This window comes from Euleptes europaea, chromosome 10 (assembly GCF_029931775.1).
Source record: "Euleptes europaea isolate rEulEur1 chromosome 10, rEulEur1.hap1, whole genome shotgun sequence".
Taxonomy (NCBI): domain Eukaryota; kingdom Metazoa; phylum Chordata; class Lepidosauria; order Squamata; family Sphaerodactylidae; genus Euleptes; species Euleptes europaea.
The window spans coordinates 51,692,138-51,713,433 of record NC_079321.1 but is presented as its reverse complement, the minus strand read 5'-3'; the positions used below and the strand labels follow the sequence as shown (position 1 = coordinate 51,713,433).

The 21,296-nt window shown below is 41.3% G+C and overlaps 1 protein-coding gene across 1 annotated transcript in view; it reads left to right on the top strand.

Moving 5' to 3' along the window:
• Window positions 1–4,149: 4,149 nt before the first annotated feature.
• The window catches only part of CEP162 (centrosomal protein 162), a 48,145-nt gene continuing 30,998 nt past the window's right edge, over window positions 4,150–21,296 (top strand). Inside the window, exons 1-9 of the mRNA XM_056856328.1 lie at window positions 4,150–4,261; window positions 10,258–10,393; window positions 12,106–12,216; window positions 14,012–14,158; window positions 14,847–14,996; window positions 17,013–17,199; window positions 18,834–18,901; window positions 20,258–20,337; window positions 20,646–20,673. Coding sequence (XP_056712306.1) covers window positions 4,202–4,261; window positions 10,258–10,393; window positions 12,106–12,216; window positions 14,012–14,158; window positions 14,847–14,996; window positions 17,013–17,199; window positions 18,834–18,901; window positions 20,258–20,337; window positions 20,646–20,673 — 967 coding nt within the window. The 5' untranslated portion in view covers window positions 4,150–4,201. The remainder of the gene's footprint in view (window positions 4,262–10,257; window positions 10,394–12,105; window positions 12,217–14,011; window positions 14,159–14,846; window positions 14,997–17,012; window positions 17,200–18,833; window positions 18,902–20,257; window positions 20,338–20,645; window positions 20,674–21,296) is intronic.

Genomic DNA, 21,296 nt, shown 5'->3' with positions numbered 1-21,296 from the left:
GATACAACGTATCTTTATTTAGTAGGAGAATCCACCAATTTCAGGACTTGCGCTGAAGTTACTACAACATAGGATGGAAGCCTTTGTGTTGTAAAAGACATACGAACCCAGTTTTTATTTCCAGTTGCTCGAGATGGCCCTGCCCTGGCAGCCACCACTGAATTACCAGTTCAAAACTCTCATGCAAGCTCCATAATTTGCGTGGGAGCCATGCTGTTAAACACGTTATTGGAGAGGATACAGGAAAGAAAAAGGGCATAGATTGTACTCCTTTCTGCTGCTTTGGTCCAAGACAAATAAGCAGCAATATAAACTATGCTAATAAGAGACTTTTTTTTCGGGGGACCATCTTCCGTAGCATTTGCATAAAAGAGCATCTTGGCTCTCTACGTAGCTGTTCTTCCTAAGACATGTATATTCTTTCCCCCTCTACAGTGGCTTGACAAAAGATATTACAACCCGAACAGAAGTAAATTCAGCGGATCTTGCACTCCGAAGCTTCACACAGCCTTCAAATAAATGCGCCTAGGCAAGAAATTATACAGCCCAAATAACACACTTTCAATCCACTTTCAATGCACTTCGAAGGTGGATTTTACTGGGTGAACTGGCAAAACCCACTTGCAAACGATCGTTAAGGTCCACTGAAAGTGGATTGAAAGTGCATTATTTGGGCTGTGGGAAAGTGGTCGAAATAGTGGCGTTAGTCATAACGGTTTTCAAAAGTGGTGATCAAAGCAAGACTTCTCCATAGATAATTCACAGTGGGTCGCCGCGTTAGTCTGTCTGCAGTAGTAGAAAAGGGCAAGAGTCCAGGAGCCCCTTAAAGACTAACAAAAATATTTTCTGGTAGGGTATGAGCTTTCGTGAGCCACAGCTCACTTCTTCAGATACACCTAGAATGTGAATCCATCTGTCTTTAAGTAGAGGAGAGTGAATTCAGACAAGCATTAGTATGTAAATGTTAACAGTATGTAAATGTGAATAGCAGGCGTGCTGGGATGAGGTGTGGTATGCAGAAGAGTCTATGATGTCCAGGGGAGAGATGGGTGTAGAGAAACCAGCATTGGTCATGACCCATGAATGCAATACATTCACACAGGTTTGCTCGCTTCGCCCTATCCCTTTTTTCCCATCTACTTTCTCTTGCACCTTCTTCCCTCTGCCGCTAGATGGCGCGTCACCCTTTAGCTAGCCCCAGAGCGCGGCACTGCAGGCTACCACGTGACTTTCTCCGTCGCGTCCCCGCGTCCGAAACGAGAGAAGGCGTCGATGCCATGTGACCTCGGGGGGGGTAGGGCGGGCGCCCTCTACGCCATTGTGCACGTGACCACGGCATAGCCTATCGCTGGGTCGGCAGCTGGCACTTACGGCGCCCCGGTGGGTTCAGTTGGTTTCCTAGGAAACGTCTCCGCGGACGCTGGAAGGAGAACGCTGCCAGAAGCGGAAGGATGCTTCCTCGTACCGGTCCGTCCTGCCCGGGGAAGGGGGGATAGGTTGTTCTCCTGGCGGGATTGTTGAGTTGAAACTGGTCTTCGGGGTTTCTTGTTTCCGCTCAGCTTTGGAAAGGAGAGGCGGTAATGTAATTATGTGGCTTTTGAACAACTGGAGGGAGGGGGTAGGAAGGCAGGAGGGCTCCATCCTCGTGGTGGCCTATTCGCAGGTTAGTCGGTGTGTAGCATCCTCCTCTTCTCTGTGGGACCTCCTGGGGAGGATCTTGGGAGTTTGCATTTGCTCTGGTCATCCCAACTGAAAGCGTTTGAAAGAGAGCTGAGGAAAAAAGCTAAAGTGATCAAAAAAGGTTGATGATTCCCCCAATATACGAAAGTCGCAGAATGTTGGGTCATTTTAGTTCACTGCAAAAGATAGGCAACTTGAAGACAGGATCAAAGTTGGTAAAATTACAATTATTATTTTTTTTGTCCGTCAAAACAGAACATTTTTATCCTACCCTGCCTCCAGGTAACTCAGGGCAGTTGGCTATGTGCGTAGTTTCTCCCTCTCTCCCCAGTCCATTTTGTCCTCGGGACAGCCCTGTGATGTAGTTTATGGTGATGTGGTAAACGGGGGTTCGTGGGGGGAGAGAGAGACCTGAGATTGTTATTTCAAGAAAACAGTTTATTTGCAGCTGCTGACTCAGAGGCCCTAATGGGCAGAAATCTCTGAGTCCCAATTGTACTGAGGGCGAGATATTTATCCAAATTCAAGATGTGACAACCCATCAGCATTCAGGGTAAAGCTGATAAGCACTACAGACATAGAGGCGGCAGTAGAGTAACAGTTTCACCCAGTTCTTGTTATGGTTTACTGTAACCCTCTGTGACTCTTGCCCCAGTTACTAGCACACAGACACACAGAGATATCCTGCCCAGCAACAAGCTATTCCCTTGCTGTCCTAATACATTTCAATACATTTACAGAAAGGAAAAGAGATTATTACCAATTGCTAAATCAGTGGATCTTCCATAGTCAGGGGAAGTCTACCTTGCTGTCTCAATGGTGAGAGAGATTGTCCCAAAGTCACCCAGTGAGCTTAGTTACTGAGTGGTGGATTTGAGCCCAGACCTCTTCACAGTTAGAGTTTTCCATGCTCACAATTGCACCACACTGTCTCCTTATTGCAATTATTGATATTGAAGTTGATTAGCAGTAGCTTGAGGACAAAAACGAAATCTTTATACCATTACATCCTAATGTTATGGAATTCTACCTGCATTAGCTTTTGGAATTCATGACCAGCATATGATGTTGGGTACTAGCATAGTTGGGTTTTTTTTAAGGTTTAGACAGACTTATGAAACATTAATAATGATAGCTAAATGAAACCTCTGTTCAGGGACAGTATACCGGTTGGTTTGTTAGACACACAATAGCATTCAGCATCAGAGGGAAGATAAAGAGGCATCATGCTGGCATCTGTTGAAAACAGATGCTGACTAGATGATCAATGGGGCAATTTTTATGTTCTTATCAACCATAACTAATGTTGACATGCATGTAAGTCTTGATACCATAAAATTACAGAGGGCTTGATCCAAGTGATTTTATTTGGTCAGCTGATTCAGACATACAGCACAAAATATCAGTAAGCTTCTACAGAGCTCTCTTAAATTGGAATTAAGGAATATGTGCTCAGTGCATAGGAAAAGAAGGCAACTGTGAAGAAAATTAGCAGAAATGACTGAAAACAATATTGTCTTGCTTTATTTGTTTTGATGTATTGCCAGTAAAGTAGTACAATGCTATTTCTTATGTTCTTTTATAAAATAGTTTTTGAAAGAGAGAGTGGATTATGTGGCATTAAAAGTGGCATTTGTAATCTTCTTACAACATTTTCTAAGACCTTTTTCCATGTGCTTACATAACAGTTCATGTAGTTCCTTACTGAGACACTTGCCTGGTCATTTTATGCCAGTGTAGAAAAGTGCTGCGCAGAGTTCGCATGGAAAAAGAAGTGTTCTTGGTGATAAACTACCAAACTTTAGGTTTTGCTGAGGGAATATTTCAGATAGGCAGAAATATTGAAAGAGTTTTAAAATGTTGTATTGGATACTAATCTGGAAATTGTTAATTTTCTTCTCATCTATATAGTAGGTCTTATGAAGGTGGATTATTAATTACATTAAGAAAGCGTTGTATGTTTGTGTCCCTACACCTGTGTGAGTTAACTCAGCAGGGGTTGTTACTGATAGGTAAGCATAATGTATTTCTACCTTGAATGAGATCTGTGTGGAATATTTTTCCTATTTACTGATTTGTGCAAAATATAAAAGAATTGAATTCCCCAAAATTAATTGCAGAGAGATCTGTGGAGCTTTAAAATGTATTGAGATAATAGAATACTTTTGTGAAAAGTTTTGTTTTAAAGTTCCTGTACTTTGCATAAGCAATTAGAAATAAATGATTTCACAATGTGTTGTAAGCAGTATTAGGTGGATTCCAAAAGACTATTTTTTCTAGACTTCTGTTGAAGCTTTGAAGTCCCCAGAATATAAGTAAAATGACTGTCCATTCTCTTAAATATTTCAGTAAATATGACTATGTTATTGGTTCAAAGTATGAAGCACTACATGTTGTGAGCAAATGAGAGTTAAAATTGAAATATAGGGCTATAGCAGTAATTACGTTTTTGTTTTGTTTTTTCATTTTAGTGTGTATTCATTCATGTCAATGATTTGGAAGTTTAAATCCAGTTCTGATTATGGCTCACCTGTTTTCAAAAGAAGACCTAGATGAACAGTTTGAACAGTTTCTGCGAGAGGTATGTTTATGTTTAAATAATAAATAAATAAATTTTATTTGCGGCTAGTATTCCAGATAAAACAGAAACTGACCATGCAGAGTAGATGTTTACAACCAAGGCCAACAAAATTAGGGTGCTTCTCTTTATACTCTTTAAACAAGTCTCCTGTGCCCTATTCTAAAGGCTTTCAGAGTGTCCCCAGCTCCTCAGCCCAATCTTGTGTTCAGGAGCTGCAGCAAAAGGGCTTTTGGGTATGTTTGCCTTAATGTAGGATACCATGGTAGCTGTTAGGATGGTGCTATTTATTTCCAGAATACTATCTTCTTTTACACTAAACCTATATTGTAGAATTAGTACACTTTATTACACCTCAGTTTGGGACTTATTTAAATGAATAATGTATATGAAAGTGTTTTTTGCTTGTTTTAAATTTGAAAATGGCTATGTAAATGCACAGTAAGCCACTCAGGAGGTGGTGTGGCTGCACCATGGTAGCACCATCTCCGACCGTGGCGCACCTACCCTCTCCTTACGATTGTGCTGCCTATCCTTAAAAAGTCTATCTGTAAGCAGGGCCATCTTAAGAGCATTATAGGCCCCCAGGCAAAGCAGTGCACTGGGGACCCTACCTACACAACCACACAGGAATAAAAATGTAAATGGCTGATAAAATTAAAAATATCTGTATTGGTCCTTCCAACAAATTCAGTGTTTAAACATTAAAAAACATGCTGCACAACAAAGGCTAATCAACACAAAAGTTCGAACACTGTAACATGAGCCTTGCAAAACACAAAAATTTCTACATATAAATGATACTCAATTGGTAAACCATACAGATGGAGATGGCACAGTATGAAATTTCTATGGATTATTTATTATTAATCAGGTGTTCTACACAAACATTTGCAAAATTTCTTTGCAGAGATTTGCTTTATAATTGGCTTGAAGTAATTGTGTCTTCTAAAAAAACTCCACAACAGTGTCAAACAGGTTGTAAAAATATCTTACACAGTTCCCTGTTGATAGCCAAGGAACTTTTATATGAAGCAACAAATGTTAAAATTCTTCACCATTCTCAACACAGAGCTCCCAAAAAAGCTCTGGTAGCATATTTACTAAATATTACAATAGTTTCCACCAGGTTTCATCACTATGCAGAGGCATACACTTGGTGTGCCAAAGCCTGGTCAGTAGTAAATAAGTGAACAACGCAGTTGAATGATGCAACTCCAGCACCCCTCTGCCACTCCCCCCTCTTAGTGCCCCCCTAGGTAATGCCACTGATAACATAGCAGCCCCTTGTAAGCACTCTCTGTCTGGACATCCATGTTCTAGGAAATTATTAATGTTGTCCCTTGTTAGCGAGGCAACCTGGTTTTCTTCCATTGCTGCATCCCAGTTCTTTTCAGTGCAATCTTAACTGCTGCGTTTGAATGGTTTAGGACGGCTGGACAAGCATAATTTTGAGATACACTGGCTCAAAGGGGAAGTATGCCAAAGTATCTGAACATATGCTGGCGCATCAGAATAGAAATGGGCGGTGTCAGGAACATGCTGGGGGAGAAGCAAGGCTGAATTGTTGTTCTCAGCCTTCTGTCTGCTCTGACATTGGTGGAACATTGTGCCTGCAACATCCCTGACATTCCCAAAATGCTCCCACAGATATTGTGGAGAGTGAAAAGACAATTTATCCTCCCAACCATCTGCCTTACTTCCAAGCCATGGTGCACAATAGGATTCTAATGAAGTCTGCAGCCAATCGAAGTATTCTCAAGCACTGGCTAAGGCCCAGCTTGGGCACCTATATCTCAGACACAAGAACATGTGATGTAGATCTGTGTCTCCCTGGCGTTATTTTTTTTTGCCCATCAAGTCACAGCTGACTTATGGTTACCCTAATTGGGTTTCAAGCCAGAAGACACATTCAGAGGTTGTTTGCTGTTGCCTGATTCTGCATAGTGACCCTAATATTCCTTACTGGTCTCCCATCTGAACACTGACTAGGGCCCACCCTGCTTAGGTTCCGAGATCTTATGAGATTGAACTAGCCTGGGCACTCTAAAAACAGTGATGTGACATTGGGGAGGTGTGCTAGCATCGATCTTGCATGGCTTGGCTGCTTCCTTCTATGGGTGTCATAGGGGGTTGCTGGCATGCTGCTCCACAATGGGTGGGTTGCTGCAGCATTGCTACAAACTCGGGTGCAAATTCTATGCTCTTAGCTCCTTGGGACTTATTTGTAACTATTATCCCTCTACTGGGAGGGCAGGGGGTACCAACTATCCTGGCACTGTGCCAGTGCCTGGGGCTTAGGTTTGGGCTGTAAATGTTACTATTGTCCTGTGTGTTGACTTAACAAAGACTAAGAGGTTGGATCCTATGGTCACTTCTGCTGGTGCAAGGGCACGTCCAGTGGTAGAGAAGGGGCAACTTTTCCTGATTTCTTTTCTCCTGCTGCAGCCCCCACATCACACCCAGTACTGTTCCTGAATATCCTTGAATCAGTTTTTTTGAGGGGTGTGTGTGGTGGGCTGTAGTGGAAGAAGGGAAAGTTCTGTTCTGTAAGCAGAGTTCTGCTTGTGGATTGATGGATCCAGCCCATTGTTATTTATATTTGTCACATAACTATGTCCAATAGCTTGGTGTACATTGTGTTTTTGTGGCTCTTTAGAGTTTTCTTGTTTATCAAACCTGCATGGAGACATTATAATTAGAAAGTCTTGGGGAATTTTCCCCCCTGCAGTATTCCTTAAAATGATAGTGAACAGGCAATTGATAAATGAAGGGCCTTTAAGTGTTTTTCCCCCCAGCTGTTAGTCTGGTATTGGAAGTTGACAAGATGGCTGGAAACAGAAGGTTTCCAGACCTCAATTGCAACATCTGGGGAGGTTTCAGTTTCTCCAGTTATAATCCTCCAAGGAGTATCAGCATCTTCCAAGTCCCACGTGCTGAACAGAGGATGTAGTTACAAAAGAAATAGCAAGTGATAACAGAATTTCCATCACACACCTGTCAAGAACTCCCAGCTCCTTGTGATTTGGGCACCAGTGTTGCATTAATATGGGGCCATTTCTTAAAAGACAATACTTAGTTTGACTCTGTTATTTATAGGATGTGCATTAAATGTATATTTTAAAAGTAAATCTGTTTGCTCTGGGTAGTTCAGTATCTTGGAAGAGGGAAAAAATGCTGTTTTTGACTTTGCAGCTTATTACACAGGCTGCTTCATATGCTTTTACTACCAAGCAGTGTGCTTCTGTGTAGGAAGAAATGTGCAACTTGTGTGTAGATCAGTTGCAGCTTCACAGCAACATGTATCGTATATGCAGTTACCTATGTGGAGGCTGTCAAGCTTTTTCCTGTGTGGATGAGATTTCAGCATATGAAAAATGTAACTTATGAACTGGACTACGAAATTGCTTAGTGCTTGTATTACAAGAGTTACAGCAGCCTGCAAACAAATCCAGAAACATTTCCTACCCAGTAAATGTTTTAATAGCCTGCCACCTACCCGTGCACTCCGGTTATTAGTTATTTGTGGCATGTTGTCCTTCTGAAAGGGAAGAAAAAACCAGTTCTTTAGTGACAGAAGCTGCCCTCTCCAGTCACCTGGAGGTGATTCTCAGACACGTCAAGCATCTAGTGAGTGGCTGTTTGCAGACTTGAATTATAATACTTCTTTCTTCACAAATATTTGCTGCTTAAATTTACAGGGTTAGTTTTAGTTTTGAAGGGATGAGGGGTCTATGATAGACACCTATGGGTAGGAAATCTAAGGAATGGTTTGCATAGCCATTTTGCAAAGGTGGTAATGATCATTGTAATGGAATGGTTATGTTGTTTTGAAGCTTTCATCAAATGTTACCTTTCTGTGGAATGGTCCCTTCATGACATGTGCAGTGTGAGGAAAGGATAAATGTAATAATCTTTATCATTGTGCTTGTGAACATCAAAGTCCTTGGGCCTAAGACTATATATGTAGATATTTACTATACACAACAGCAGGGATTCATTTATACTTGCATAAAACAATAAGGTTATGACTTTACTGTTTTATGAAGTGTAAGCACAAGTGACATGGCTGTAGAGAAGAACAGTCAGGAATGTAAGCACATTTTGCTACATGTTAATAAGCCAAAAGAGGTCAGTATGTCTAAAATAAAGTGACAGTTATACCCAGCTACTTGTACTTGCTGGGGGGAACAATCAGTTGAACTGATTGGTGGTTAACTGGAACAAATATGACACTCATAACTTGTTTTAACAGTTCTGTGAACAGGGTTTCGTAAATTTTGTTTGGCCTTCGTAAAAAGCTCCAAATTTGTGTTTGTAAGAATTTTGTGCCCTCTCTCTATGTGGAGGAAGAAAAGGGGGGTTATCACTGACCTTGTGTTTCGCTTATCTTTTAAAATATTTTTCTCCTGCAAAGCATATCTCAAACCTCTTTAAACCATCTAAAATCATAATTAAGCAACAAAGCAGGATGAGCAGCCAAGGGGTTGGGGTGGGGCTGAGCAGGTGAAAAGACACAGCCTCTTGGTGTAATGTTCAACAAGCAACAGCACGGACAGCGCCAGGTAGCAGCTCCTTTTCAGGCTTGAGCAGCTAAGCAGAAGGGCTGAGCAGGCAGCAGAACTCCGCCCTTGGTAGACTGTTCTCCCTGACCAGCAGCAGCACTTAGAGGTGGCTGGCACCTGCAAAGCTCAGCGTAAGGTCAGAAGAGACAGTGCCCTGACCACCCCCCTTCCCAGCTCCAAGCTCAAGAGGCAAGGGGAAGGTCATTTTTGTCATGCTGCACTTCAGAGGCATTAAAAGTGCCTCCAAAGTACAGAGCTCTGCAGAAGAGTCACACACACACACACACACCCCAAGCCGGAGTCGGCATTGACCTCTGCCCCACATTTTTTTACTCCCATGGTCTTGTAAGTACAGTGTGACATGGAGATCTTCAGGCCTCCTTCAGAATATTGACTCTAGAACTCATGCCTTGAAAGCACAGTGTGACACAGATGACCCCAGCCATCCTTTCATGCTGAGAATTGGGAGTGGGGGAGAGACCATCTCTGCTGCTATGCTGTACTTTTGACCTGTTCCAAAAGTTCCCCAATCCCATCTCCAAGAGGGAGCTTATCCTTGTCCTACTGGTGACTTGGAACACCTTACAAATGCAGTACAACTGCAGAGATTGAGCCCCAGATTATTCTATCTCCAAGCTCAGAAGGAGGACTGGGGTTTGCCATAAGAAGAGTGTGGGGCAGTCATCATAGCATGTCTAGTGAGCATATTCATACACTCTTGCCCGTAAAACACAATTGGATAAAAATAGCAGAACAATTTCAGATATTGCCACATGTCTCCATTGTAAAATGTAACATTTTCTTAAATTAAAATGACATCAAAACTCATAAAGCGTTAGGCCAGCAAACTGCAGCTAGCTTAGGGTTGCCAGCCTTCAGGTGGACTCTTGAGTTTTCCCAGAATTACAGCTGATCTCCATACTACAGTGACTAGTTCCCCTGGAGGAAATGGCATTATTGGAGGGTGGATTCTATGGGATTACATTCCTGATGAGCTCACCCTCTACCCCAAACTTCATCATCCCCAGGCTCTGCCCCACCCCAGATCTCCAGGATGTTCCCAACCTGGAGTTGGCAACACTTACCTAAGTTTTCGTTCTATTTCACAGGAAAACTGTAGTATATTTTCCAACTGTACCAGAAACATTCAAAAGTAATTGGAGACCAAACCGTGATTTAAAAGCAAAAGGGGGAAAAAAACAAGCTAGAAAAATCACAAATGTACTTCATCTGACTGTTTTACTGTGGTAGTACTCAAAAGATTGCTATGGCATGTCCAAGCCAAACTTAAGCATTTAAACGTAATCTTAAATTTTCTTGAGTTCAGTGTGACTAACAGTCCTTACAATTGGATCATGCCTTATATTTTGGAGGCCGATAACAATAAGTTACCCAAGTGATAGGGCACTTTGTAACAATCTGTTTCTGATTCAGTCTCTTTCAGATGATTCAATTGGAAATGAACCAAAGAAAAAATCCAGTGTTCTGGAAACTATTGGACAAGCCAGGAATAAACAACCGAAGAAGCATCATGTGCCATGGTGGATATCTGAAGACGATTCAGATGATGGTAGAAATTTTATTCTGTTCTGTGTAACGAGCATCTTTGTTATTTGTGGCCACAAGGTGTCAGTCAAGGCCTGTTTGTGTTCATAGGTTGCATTTCAAAACTTCTTATCTCCTTAATTTTTAAGCCATTACAGGTGATCAAAGTTACAAGTTAAGGCTGTACACTTACTAGGAAGTAAGTCACATTTAATACAGTAAGACTACTTTCTGAGTAAATGTGTATAAGATTGTACTGTGAGTTTTTCCCCCCAAATAGATACTGGGAGCATAGAGCATGGCATACAGCAGCCCATATAGCACACCTCCTTTCTGTGCAAAGTATAGATCTGCCAAACCCATGCATTGCAGCAGTCATCTGTTTATAGTTAATACATTCTATTACTTTTTATGCCAGCCTTCCTCCAACAAGTTCAGGGTAGTGAAATGGCTTATTTACTTCATTTACACCCTGCCTTTCTCCCCAGTTGGTACCCAAAGTGGCTTACGTCGTTCTCCTTTCCTCCATTTTATCCTCATAACCCTGTCAGGCAGATTAGGCTGAGAATGTGCGGCTGGCTCAAGGTCCTCCAGCAAACCTCTGTTGCAGAGTGGGGATTCATACCTGGGTCTCCCAGATCCTAGTCTGACACCACTAGACGACATGGCTGTCTCCTTTACCTCATTTTATCCTGACAACCCTGGGAGTTAGTACACCAGGAATGACTGGCCCACAATAATTCATACAGTGTAAGATCCTGCTTTTCTCTATGAACAAAAGAGCCTAAACTATAGATGTGTATGAGATTGGGTCTCCTTCACTGGCTGACTAATAAAGAAATCAACATTATTGGGCCCCTTCCACAATTGACAGGAAGTTGAATTATGATACATTCATAATCCAAGACACTTGGATTACTTGTAGTCTGGCTATGATATCCTTCTCTGTGTATTGGTTAAAATACATCGCATGAAGACTCTTTAGACGTTGTGCCATTGCTCAAGTAGCAGTCAAGCCAAATCACAAGTGTAGCCAAATGCTGTGGTGTCTTATTTTCCCCTCCAGCCTCAGATTGACAGAAAGTACATTTTCAGTGCGGTCTGAGAACGTAGGTTTGAAAATGAGACAAGCCAATCAGGATTAAATTGTAGGGATATTAGAGTTTCTATTTTACCCGTTTGAGCAGTCCTTGGGTTCTGGTGGTAGTGGAAAGAGCTGTTAAGTCCCAGCGGACTTATGGTGACCCCGTAAACTTTTCAAGGCAAGAGACATTTGGAGGTGGTTTGCTATTGCTTCCCTCCAGGGTGAGCTAAGAGAGTTCGGAGAGAACTGCAACTGTCCCAATGTCACCCAGCAGGCTTCATGGGGAGGAGTGGGGAAACAAACCTGGTTCTTGTGGAGGAGTGGGAATCAAACCCAGATTAGAGTTCATCGCTTTAACCACTACACCACACTGGCTCTCTCCTTAGATCCTAGGAAAGCGAATTTTCCTGTGGCAACAGGGAACATATCTGTATCAACTTCTTGATGGTATATTAGGATCCCTTTGCTTTTAGGCAGAGACTGTACTTATGGCTGCGTATTTCCAAACACTGATATCCTTACTTGGCATGTTAAATAGCTGGACCTGTTTGTACAGTTTTTCTTTACTCCTCTTTTATTTTAGTATTTAAATCTTCTGGGTTTTATTATCTTTTTGGTTTTCTATGTGTTCTCTTTCTGTCTTCTTTCCTGAGATCGTAAGGCAAGGTTTATCAAACAGGGGAATGAGAAGAAAAGAGTGGGGGAGAAAAATGAAATGATTGAAGATGGTGAAAAGAAGATACCACCTTCAGATAACCAGTCTGGTACTAGCTTAAGTTTCTTGCTTGTAGATATCAGCTTTGGGTTAGCTGTGCATTTTAGATGTACTGGGGCTTTTCCTTTGCTTGATAGTAACTTTCTGGCCTGATAATTGCAGAAAAATACATATTTACACACAACCTTGCAGTAGTGAGTTTAGGAGAAAATATGGTGGTTCTTTGAGTAAACTTACAGAAAATATTTAAGTTGTTACTGAACAATTCTAAGATGTTTCTGTATTTTATCATGAACTGTTTGTAGTCTCATTCAGTGCTGACTGGGCCTATGTCAGTTCAACATACTCCTGGGTGTAGGGTCTCTCCATATTCATTAGCATTTGCACAGGGGCCTGAATGTACAGATTGTGAAGTTGGGCTCTATGCATGTGAATTGAATAATAAACATGACATTCAGAGTGTGGGCATTAGAAAGGTCTGAGCATTTACACTGCTGGGCTGAGGGGGAAAACGTACATAATTCTGAACTGTAATCATGTGTTTCATCAGATGGCAACATATAGCTATGGCTACAATGTGCCATTGTTCTATGAGTTTAGGGTTACCAACTCTGGGGAGGAATTTCCTGGCGATTTGGGAGGTGGAGTCTGGGAAGTGCCAGCTTTGGGGAGGGGAGGGAACTCGGTTATAATGCTACAGAGTCCACCCTTTAAAGCAGCCATTTTCTCCAGGGGAGCCAATCTCTGGCCTCTGGAGCTCAGTTGTAATTCCGGGTGATCTCCAGGCTCTACCTGGAGGATGGCAACCCTACAGGAGTTCCAGCTTTTGCTTTGAAGGAATGGGATTTGTAGCCATCAGATGATTGCGGGAGCTGGGTTGTTGTTGTTTTTGTGATCATACACTTAGTAATTTACATGGGTTCTCTCTTCCTGCTGAAAAAATATATATTCAGTAAAAGGCAGAGAAATCTCTATGTTGGTCTCTATAGTTCTATGTAAAAACTACTATAATCATTAGATTGGATCTAAAAATCCACAGATGGACTGGCAGTAGCCACTAGTGTTGTTCTACAAAATCTTGTTCACAAATTCTTGCTTTTCTTGCCCAACACTCTAGCAAGTAGTGTGAAAAAAGCCCTTCCTTGTGTATAAGACTCCTTCTGAGTGTGAAAGGGCCTTAGGTTCTTCTAACCCTTTACTTTGTAGTCTCTTCTGTGTATTGCTATAACAGAACAGCTTGGGGAAAATAATTTTTTGAGACAGGAGTAACAGTTTATGAGGAGGATGAGACTTGGGCATTTTAAAAGCTGTGATTTGTAAATGTGAGCTTTATAAAACTGGTATTGCGCGGTCATGAAGTATAGCTCTCTGCAGTTTCAGATAAGCCATTGACTCACTACTGCAAAGTCTGCAGAGATCTGTGAAAGGATTTCATAAATATCCATATACCAGATAGTTCTTTAGATAACAGGCTGTGCAGTTTTTATCAGTGTATCAGGCCAATTCCATTATATTATTGATTACCATCCCTACATTGGATTATAAATTGCACTGCATAGTATTTTTTGCCCATTGGTAGTCTGACTGCTTTTTAAAGTGTATGAATATGTATAGTGATTGATGTAAAATATTAAATAAGGAACATGTTATACAATTTTTTTCAAGTCAGGGTCGATAAATCCTACTTACTATTTTTTTTATAAATTCCCTCATGTGATATGGTTCAACCTGCAGTGTGAAAATGGTTATATGTCGAGTCATTTTTCAGCTTGGTAACATGATTTATCCTTCTTTTTGGTCCCTGTCCCATTATTCCTAAATACTTGTGAATGTTCTGTGTGTAGTTAAAGTAGTTACTCCTAAACCTTTTTCAAGCGCATCCCGTAGCAAAGCCCTGGCCAAATTCAGTATGCTGGAAAAATCCCTCGAAGCAAAGAAAAGTGTACATTTAAACAAAGAAGAAATTCCTGCTACTGATGACCATTCTGAGGGTAACAAGTCTACTCTGGTTTATCATTTTTTAAAAACACCTTACAGTGCTCAAATCCACATCAGTTGTAGAAAATGGATTGCCCCCTTTGAAAAAGCCCTGTTTTTCATAGTCATGATTAAGAATCAAGATACAGTCTGATGGGCTTTAAGCACAGAGGACCATGCAGTAAATTAAATAAGTTACTTTGCAAGCCCATCCTTACAATTCATCAGTTGCCCTAATTACCACTCTTTCTCTTTATTAACAGCACATTTCATCCTTATGGATACTTGGCTAGCCGTTATGAACCGGAGGGGGGTGGGCAGGTGGGAACTATTAGGAAGTAACTGTGTGTTGCCTACTGGTAACCTGGTAAGAGAAGTTGCCAGGCTAGTGTAAGCAGTAGAGTTTTGAAGCGATGAAACAGACAGTGGTGGCCATGATCCAAAGAACTCCAGCTGGAAGCAGAAGGTGCTTCCATGCTTGCAGTCACTGTCTCGCGTTGAATTTCACTCCTGGAGGTGCCCTGATTTTTCAGGGCTGCAGTGGGACGTGGGGGGAAATAATATTGTAGCCCTTTGAATTCAACTTAGTGTCTAATCTGTGTTGTGTTTGAGATCCCTTCAGTACACTTGTATCTTTCGTGCAAAATAGGAGTGTGTTCCAGTATAAAGACTGGCTTTAATAGCTTTTTCTTTTGTTTAAAGGCATACGTGGCACAAGTGGAAGTTTCCTGAAGTCACGAAGGCTTTCCCATCCTATTGTGGAAGTTGATGAAAATAATGCAGAAAGCACTCAGCCCCTGCAAGCGAGCGGCATTTCTGTTTCTTTGAGCAGAGATAGCCTGGAAATGAATGGTAAAATTGCCCAAGACATTCAAACTTTCTTCCTCCGGCCCTCTTGATGTTTAGCTGATCAGTACCCAATATATTAAAAACTATAATAATGTAGGGTTGTAAACAAACAGGTATATGGAAGAGTGAACAAGTCACTTCAGAGGAATTTTAGATATTTAACACCCCAAGATCAATCCAGATAGCTAAGTGTACTTAAGTGTCAGTTAAATTAGTACATCTTAACTAGGCTTATATTTCTCTGACTTGCACCCTTACATAGAATCATTGAGTTGGAAGGGGCCACACAGGCCAACCCCCTGCTTAATGCAGGATCAGCCTAGAGCATCCCTGACAAGTGTTTGTCCAGCCTCTGCTTAAAGACTGCCAGTGAGGGGGAGCTCACCACCTCCCTAGGTTGCTGATTCCATTGTTGAACAACTCTTACTGTAAAAAAACTGTTTCCTTTCCACTCGCAATTTAAACCCATTATTGTGAGTCCTATCCTCTCCCGGCAACAAGAACAGCTCCCTGCCCTCCACTAAGTGACAGCCCTTCAAATAGTTAAGAGAACAATCATGTCCCTCCTCAACTTCCTCTTCTCCAGACTAAACATTCCCAAGTTCCTCAGCCTTTCTTCATAGGGCTTGGTCTCCAGGCCCCTGATCATCCACGTGGCTCTCCTCTGCATCCGCCCCAATCTGCCCACGTATTTTTTGAAGTGAGGCCTCCAGAACTGCATACAATACTCCAAGTGTAGCCTGACCAATGCAGTGTACAGCGGAACTATGACATCTTGTGAAATGAATGTCATGCTCCTGTTGATATACCCCAAGATCGCATTAGGCTTTTGTGTCGCTGCATCACACTGGCTGCTCATATTTAACTTACGGTCTACTTGTAACCCGAGATCTTGTTCACACACTGCCCAGAAATGTATCCCCAGCCAGTGTGCGTGTTATTTTTTTGTTATCCAGAGATAGAACTTGGCCCTTATCCTTGATGAAATGCATCTTGTTCACATCCGCCCACTTTTCCACTTTGTTCAGATCTCATCAACTTTTATCTTTGTCTTCTGGTGTGTTCGCTGCTCCTCCCAATTTGGTGTCATCTGCAAATTTAATAAGCAGTCCCTTCACCCCCTCATCCAGATCATTTATAAAAAATATTGAGTAGTACCAGACCCAGAATTGAGCCCTATGGCACCCCACTGGACACTTCTCTCCATTTAGATGAAATGCCATTGACAACAACTCTTTGAGTGCGGTTCTCCAACCAGTTCCCTATCCACCTTTCCTAGAGTCCAGTCCACAGTCCTCTTGTTCACATAATTACCCCACATCCAGTAATCTGTACAAGTGTGAAGATAGATGGCTCTCCTACCAAGAATATTTTTCCTGTCAGTCAAAGAAATCATTCTCCCAGATATTCCTCTGTATTCAAAAACTGGCTTGCTCAATAGAAATATATAGGGATAAACAGACGTGTGTGATAAATATGTGTGCATATCAGACTGCTTAATGAATCTCTGGAAATTGACATTCATAAATGATCAATGTGCCAAAAATGCACCTAGTGAAATGGCTCTCAGACTGTAGTTTGAGGCCCAAAAGTGGGTCTCACAGGAGGGGTCAGAGGGCCAAAAGTGATTAGGAAGGGAGGAACGGGTGAGCTGGGAGAGGAGGCTCTGGAAACCTGAATGGCAAATTTGGGTCTGCCTGTGCAAAGTGGCTATGAAATATTTAAGAGACCTGAAATATAAAAATTGTTTAGTTTTAACCAATGTCAGATCCCTGTGTGTTCCATTGAGGAAGGGGAAAGCAGTGTGGAATTACTTTGCAAATAGACTGCAAAAAGTCAAATAAGATTAGAAATGGGCCCCACTTCTAGATGTTTGAGGACCAGTGGCATTATCTGTCTTGTGTTCTTCTTAGCAGCTATATTGGAGAAGTCTTCCCCTGAAATTAACTACTTATGAAAATGTATTATTCTGCTTTGTTATTATAATACTGTTTATGTTTTGATGCTTTTAAAATTTAGATTCAGTTGTGGCTTCAGGTCCTAATGAGAATTTTTTGGGCGTTGGATTGGATACTTTGGAGGAAGAAGAAGAAAAGGAGAGGTTCTTCGCCAGTCTTGAGAAAGGGGTATCATCTACCATTGACTACTCCAAATTAAATAAGGAGCTGGACTCCAATGATTCTGAAGTATTACAGGTGCTTCTACGGTAAAGTAAAAAACAACAGCAGCAAATATTAAGACTTGAAAAGTTTGTGGCCTTCTTTTTATTTTTATGTGAAACTGTTTAAGTAGGAATCCGTGGCTTCAGGGTTTCTAACAACATTCCAAAAGTGCTCAAAGTAATATTACACAATTTAAATATTTATGCTTTGGCAAATTTAGCATGCATAATTCTGGTTGTTAAATGTAGGGTTTATAGTGTTTCAATCTACGATTGAGATTGTAACCTGAAACAGGAGAGAGGAGATAGGGAACTAGGGGAAATAGATGGGGCAAAAAAGTGGGAGACAGGCAGGGATTTCTGCGCTGGAATGCAGATAAGTAGAAGACTTAGATAAAAGCTATACTAACTACAGACTTTTTCATTATATTTTAGCAGTAAATGGCACTTCTGTGGTATTAAGAGCTGAGGAATTTTGTTTGCACAAATGAAGTTTTACCTATTTAACTGTTGGGTTAAGCTCCAATATCTGCCTGAGGACAGACTGCCTAAAATCTGTTTCTTAGAAAAATACAGGCACACTCATTTTAATGAAGTACTTGGGCTGGGAAATAGTCCAACAATGCAATTATAAGATGGTATATTTAACCACACAAGCCTATTGACTTCAGTGGGCTTAGAAGGGTATAACTCTGTTGAGAATTGCATTGCAAATGTTACAAGATTATAAGGTTTTAGTGGATCACTTTATGGAACAAGTCTTGAAGTTTCAAGCAAGTATTTAAGATCAGAGTGTTGTAACAATGTTTTCATCATCGTGATTTCTGGGCAGTCCCTCATAGGAACTGCGCATGCACAGTCCAGCCATGGAGAACTTTTTGTGGAAAGCTCTAGAAAGGACACTTCCCCTCCCCCTCTGTCTGCACCCTAACTCAGTCAACAACTCTTCCTGCCGAAACGGTCTCATGATGAGGGGAAGCGGCCATCCATCAGTGGAGAGAGGATGCGTGGATAGCTTTGCTTCACATTCTTGCCTGAGGCTTCTCCACTGTGGTGATGGGAGAACTGATAGCCACTCCCTCTCCCCCTTGTCATGTGATAGTTTCAGCAGGAAGTGCCCTTGACTGAGCTGGGCATGGTTAGAGGGGGAGAGGAAGCATCCCTTCTAGACCTTTCCATGGAAAGTTCTCTGCGGCTGGCCTGTGCATGCACAGTTCCCATGTGTGCCTGCACAGAAGACCACTCAATGAACAACAGTTACAGGTAATTGTTTATCCAGTGTGAATTGTTATTTTTGTCCAATATATACTTTGATAATATTCAACCTTGATTTGAATACTCTTATCCTAAATTCTTCTTGAAGAAAGCATTCACTTTATTTAGGATTTAGTATATCTCATCGGCAGTTAATAGATGAACACTATAATAATAATGTCCTTAAGTCACCATTGTTGTATCTGTGGCGGTAATGTTTTTGAAGAATCTCTTGAGATTATTATGTTGATGCTACAGGATCAGTTATTTTCTATCTTTGTAGTCTGAACTATGTTTAATTTTAAGAAAAATGCTGTTAGTTAACAGGAAGTTGGGACTTGTAAAATGAGCATTAGGGGGAAATCTCTTCAGCCTAACACTTGGAGAGAAACAATTTGATATAAATAATAGTGTCTCTTTTGCAGAGATCATCCAGGTGTGAAAGATGGGGAAGAAGAAAATGAAGGTGAACAGAAGAATCATGAAAAATCTGGTAAAGTCACTTGGATGGCTTTCAGATAATTTGTTCAATCCTTACTTTGTTTTGTAGCCTACAGTTTAGAACCATAATTAATGTATATAATTCATTGCCATAGTTGTGATGGCAACCACCATGCATGACTTCAGTAAACTAATCAGTGGGGCATAAGCAGTAGCTGTCTGTTATGCTTGAAAGTAGCATCTCCTCCTTGCAGGGAGGCAGGCTGCAGTTAGCGGCAACAAATAGGTCTCATAGAGAATCATAGAGTTGGAAAGGACCACCAGGGTCATCTAGTCCAACCCCCTGCACAATGCAGGAAATTCACAACTACCTCCCCAACACCCCCCCAGTGACCCTTACTCCATGCCCAGAAGTTGGCCTAGATGCCCTCCCTCTCATCATCTGCTTAAGGTTACAGAATCAGCAATGCTGAAAGATGGCCATCTAACCTCTTCTTAAAAACCTCCAGGGAAGGAGAACTTACCACCTCCTGAGGAAGCCTGTTCCACTGAAGAACCGCTCGAACTGTTAGAAAATTCTTCCTAATGTCTAGATGGAAACCCTTTTGATTTAATTTCAACCCGTTGGTTCTGATCCGACCTTCCAGGGCAACAGAAAACAACTCAGCACCCTCCTCTGTATGACAGCCCTTCAAGTACTTGAAGATGGTTATCATATCACCTCTCAGTCTTCTCCTCTTCAGGCTAAACATACCCAGATCCTTCAACCTTTCCTCATAGGACTTGGTCTCCAGACCCCTCACCATCTTTGTTGTCCTCTTCTGGACACTTTCCAGCTTGTCTACATCTTGTCTCTTTCTCTGACTTTAACTCTTTTCTCACCTTTGCTTTTCTTTCTAATTTCTTCCGCATTTTCATTTTACCATTGAATTCTATTGATAGCACTTTTTCCTTAACTCAAGTTGTTTCCCTTTTTATGTTTATTACAAATGTTTCTAGTCTTTATTCATCTGAATAAGTCCACTGTTTTTCAATATCTGTGTTCATGTCAACCGTGGTTCTTTCAGATTAGCAGTAGTCTAGTGGTTTGTTCACATCATCCTGTTCCTTTCTTCAGGAAACAGAGATGAGCAGTCCCTCATTATTCCTTCTCTTCCTGATCCTAGAACATTATTCTACTGCTATTTGTAGTTTGCACTAGAATGGTTACTTGTGAGGAAGCAAACCCTGCCTTCTGCCTAAAGGGAGGACTTCAGTTTTGTCACCTGAAGCCAAGCTCATCATGCCTGGTTGACTTGCTCTAGGGCAAGGCTCCATGGGTCTTCTGGCTGTAGAGGAAGGACAGTATATTATATTCCTACTTGTTTCCTCCAAAGACTAACTTTTATGCTTTGTCTCAAACACCCAGGTGATTATAGTGAGGATTTTGAAGACTCCGAATCCAGAGAAGACAGTAAAGTTGAACAAGCTGTCACATCAGAAGCAAATGTAATTATTTTTGGCCAAGTACAACTCTTTAAATGTGTTAAACTTTATTAGTAAGTGGCTCCTGTAGATTTTAGCATATGAAGCTCGCACCCAATTGAGGATTTATCAGTATGAATACATGCACAATATGTTCCAGTTTCATATAATATAAATCTTTTGATCTACTTCTATTCAAGTCATATGCAAATGAAAAGTTCCAACTTAGTGCATTAAGCTATAAAACAATACAGTTTAAATGTTTCCTTTCTCAGCTGAAATACATATTTTTCAATATGTATATTCATACATGTTCTCTTAACTTTTTTTAGGAGGAAAAGACTGGCATGCTGGCTAAAGGTACAAAATGTAAAAAATGTAACACACATGGGTGGATTTAGCTTGACCCAGTTCTTGGTATGAAGACATCAGAAATTACCCACGGGCTAAAACATTAAACAGATTTCTGCAGAAGGGGTTAATGTGCAGTCAAAATTTGTTGTTCAGATGTTTTGTGGCTTCCCATGTGAATTAATTTATTTCATGCATGATGCCACCACAGGGCCCTGGCCGTTTATGCTTTCTTTTGGAATCAAACTAATAAGTATTTCGGTATTAGTACACGTTTTTATCTCTTAAAACTTCAGCAAAGATTTAGTAGTCCAACTGTCCTTTACCACCACAATGCCTATAACAGAGACCATCTCAGTTCTTGGGTTGACACTGCCTACAAGGCCATTTGGAGAGGGGTACTCAAAATGTGTAAATATCTAGATCGGGGTCCCCAGTTTGGTGCCCTTGGGCACCATGGCGCCCAGAGACACCTTTTCTGGAGCCTATCAAGTGTTTTTAGAAAGTGGACAGAACCAGGTAAAGCTTTTGCCCATAAAGGCTTCTGATTGGCCACTGGACATTTGATTGGCTGTGCAGATTTTTTAAAATGTTGCTTTACCAGGAGCTGCTGCCCCTGCCCAAGGATCTTT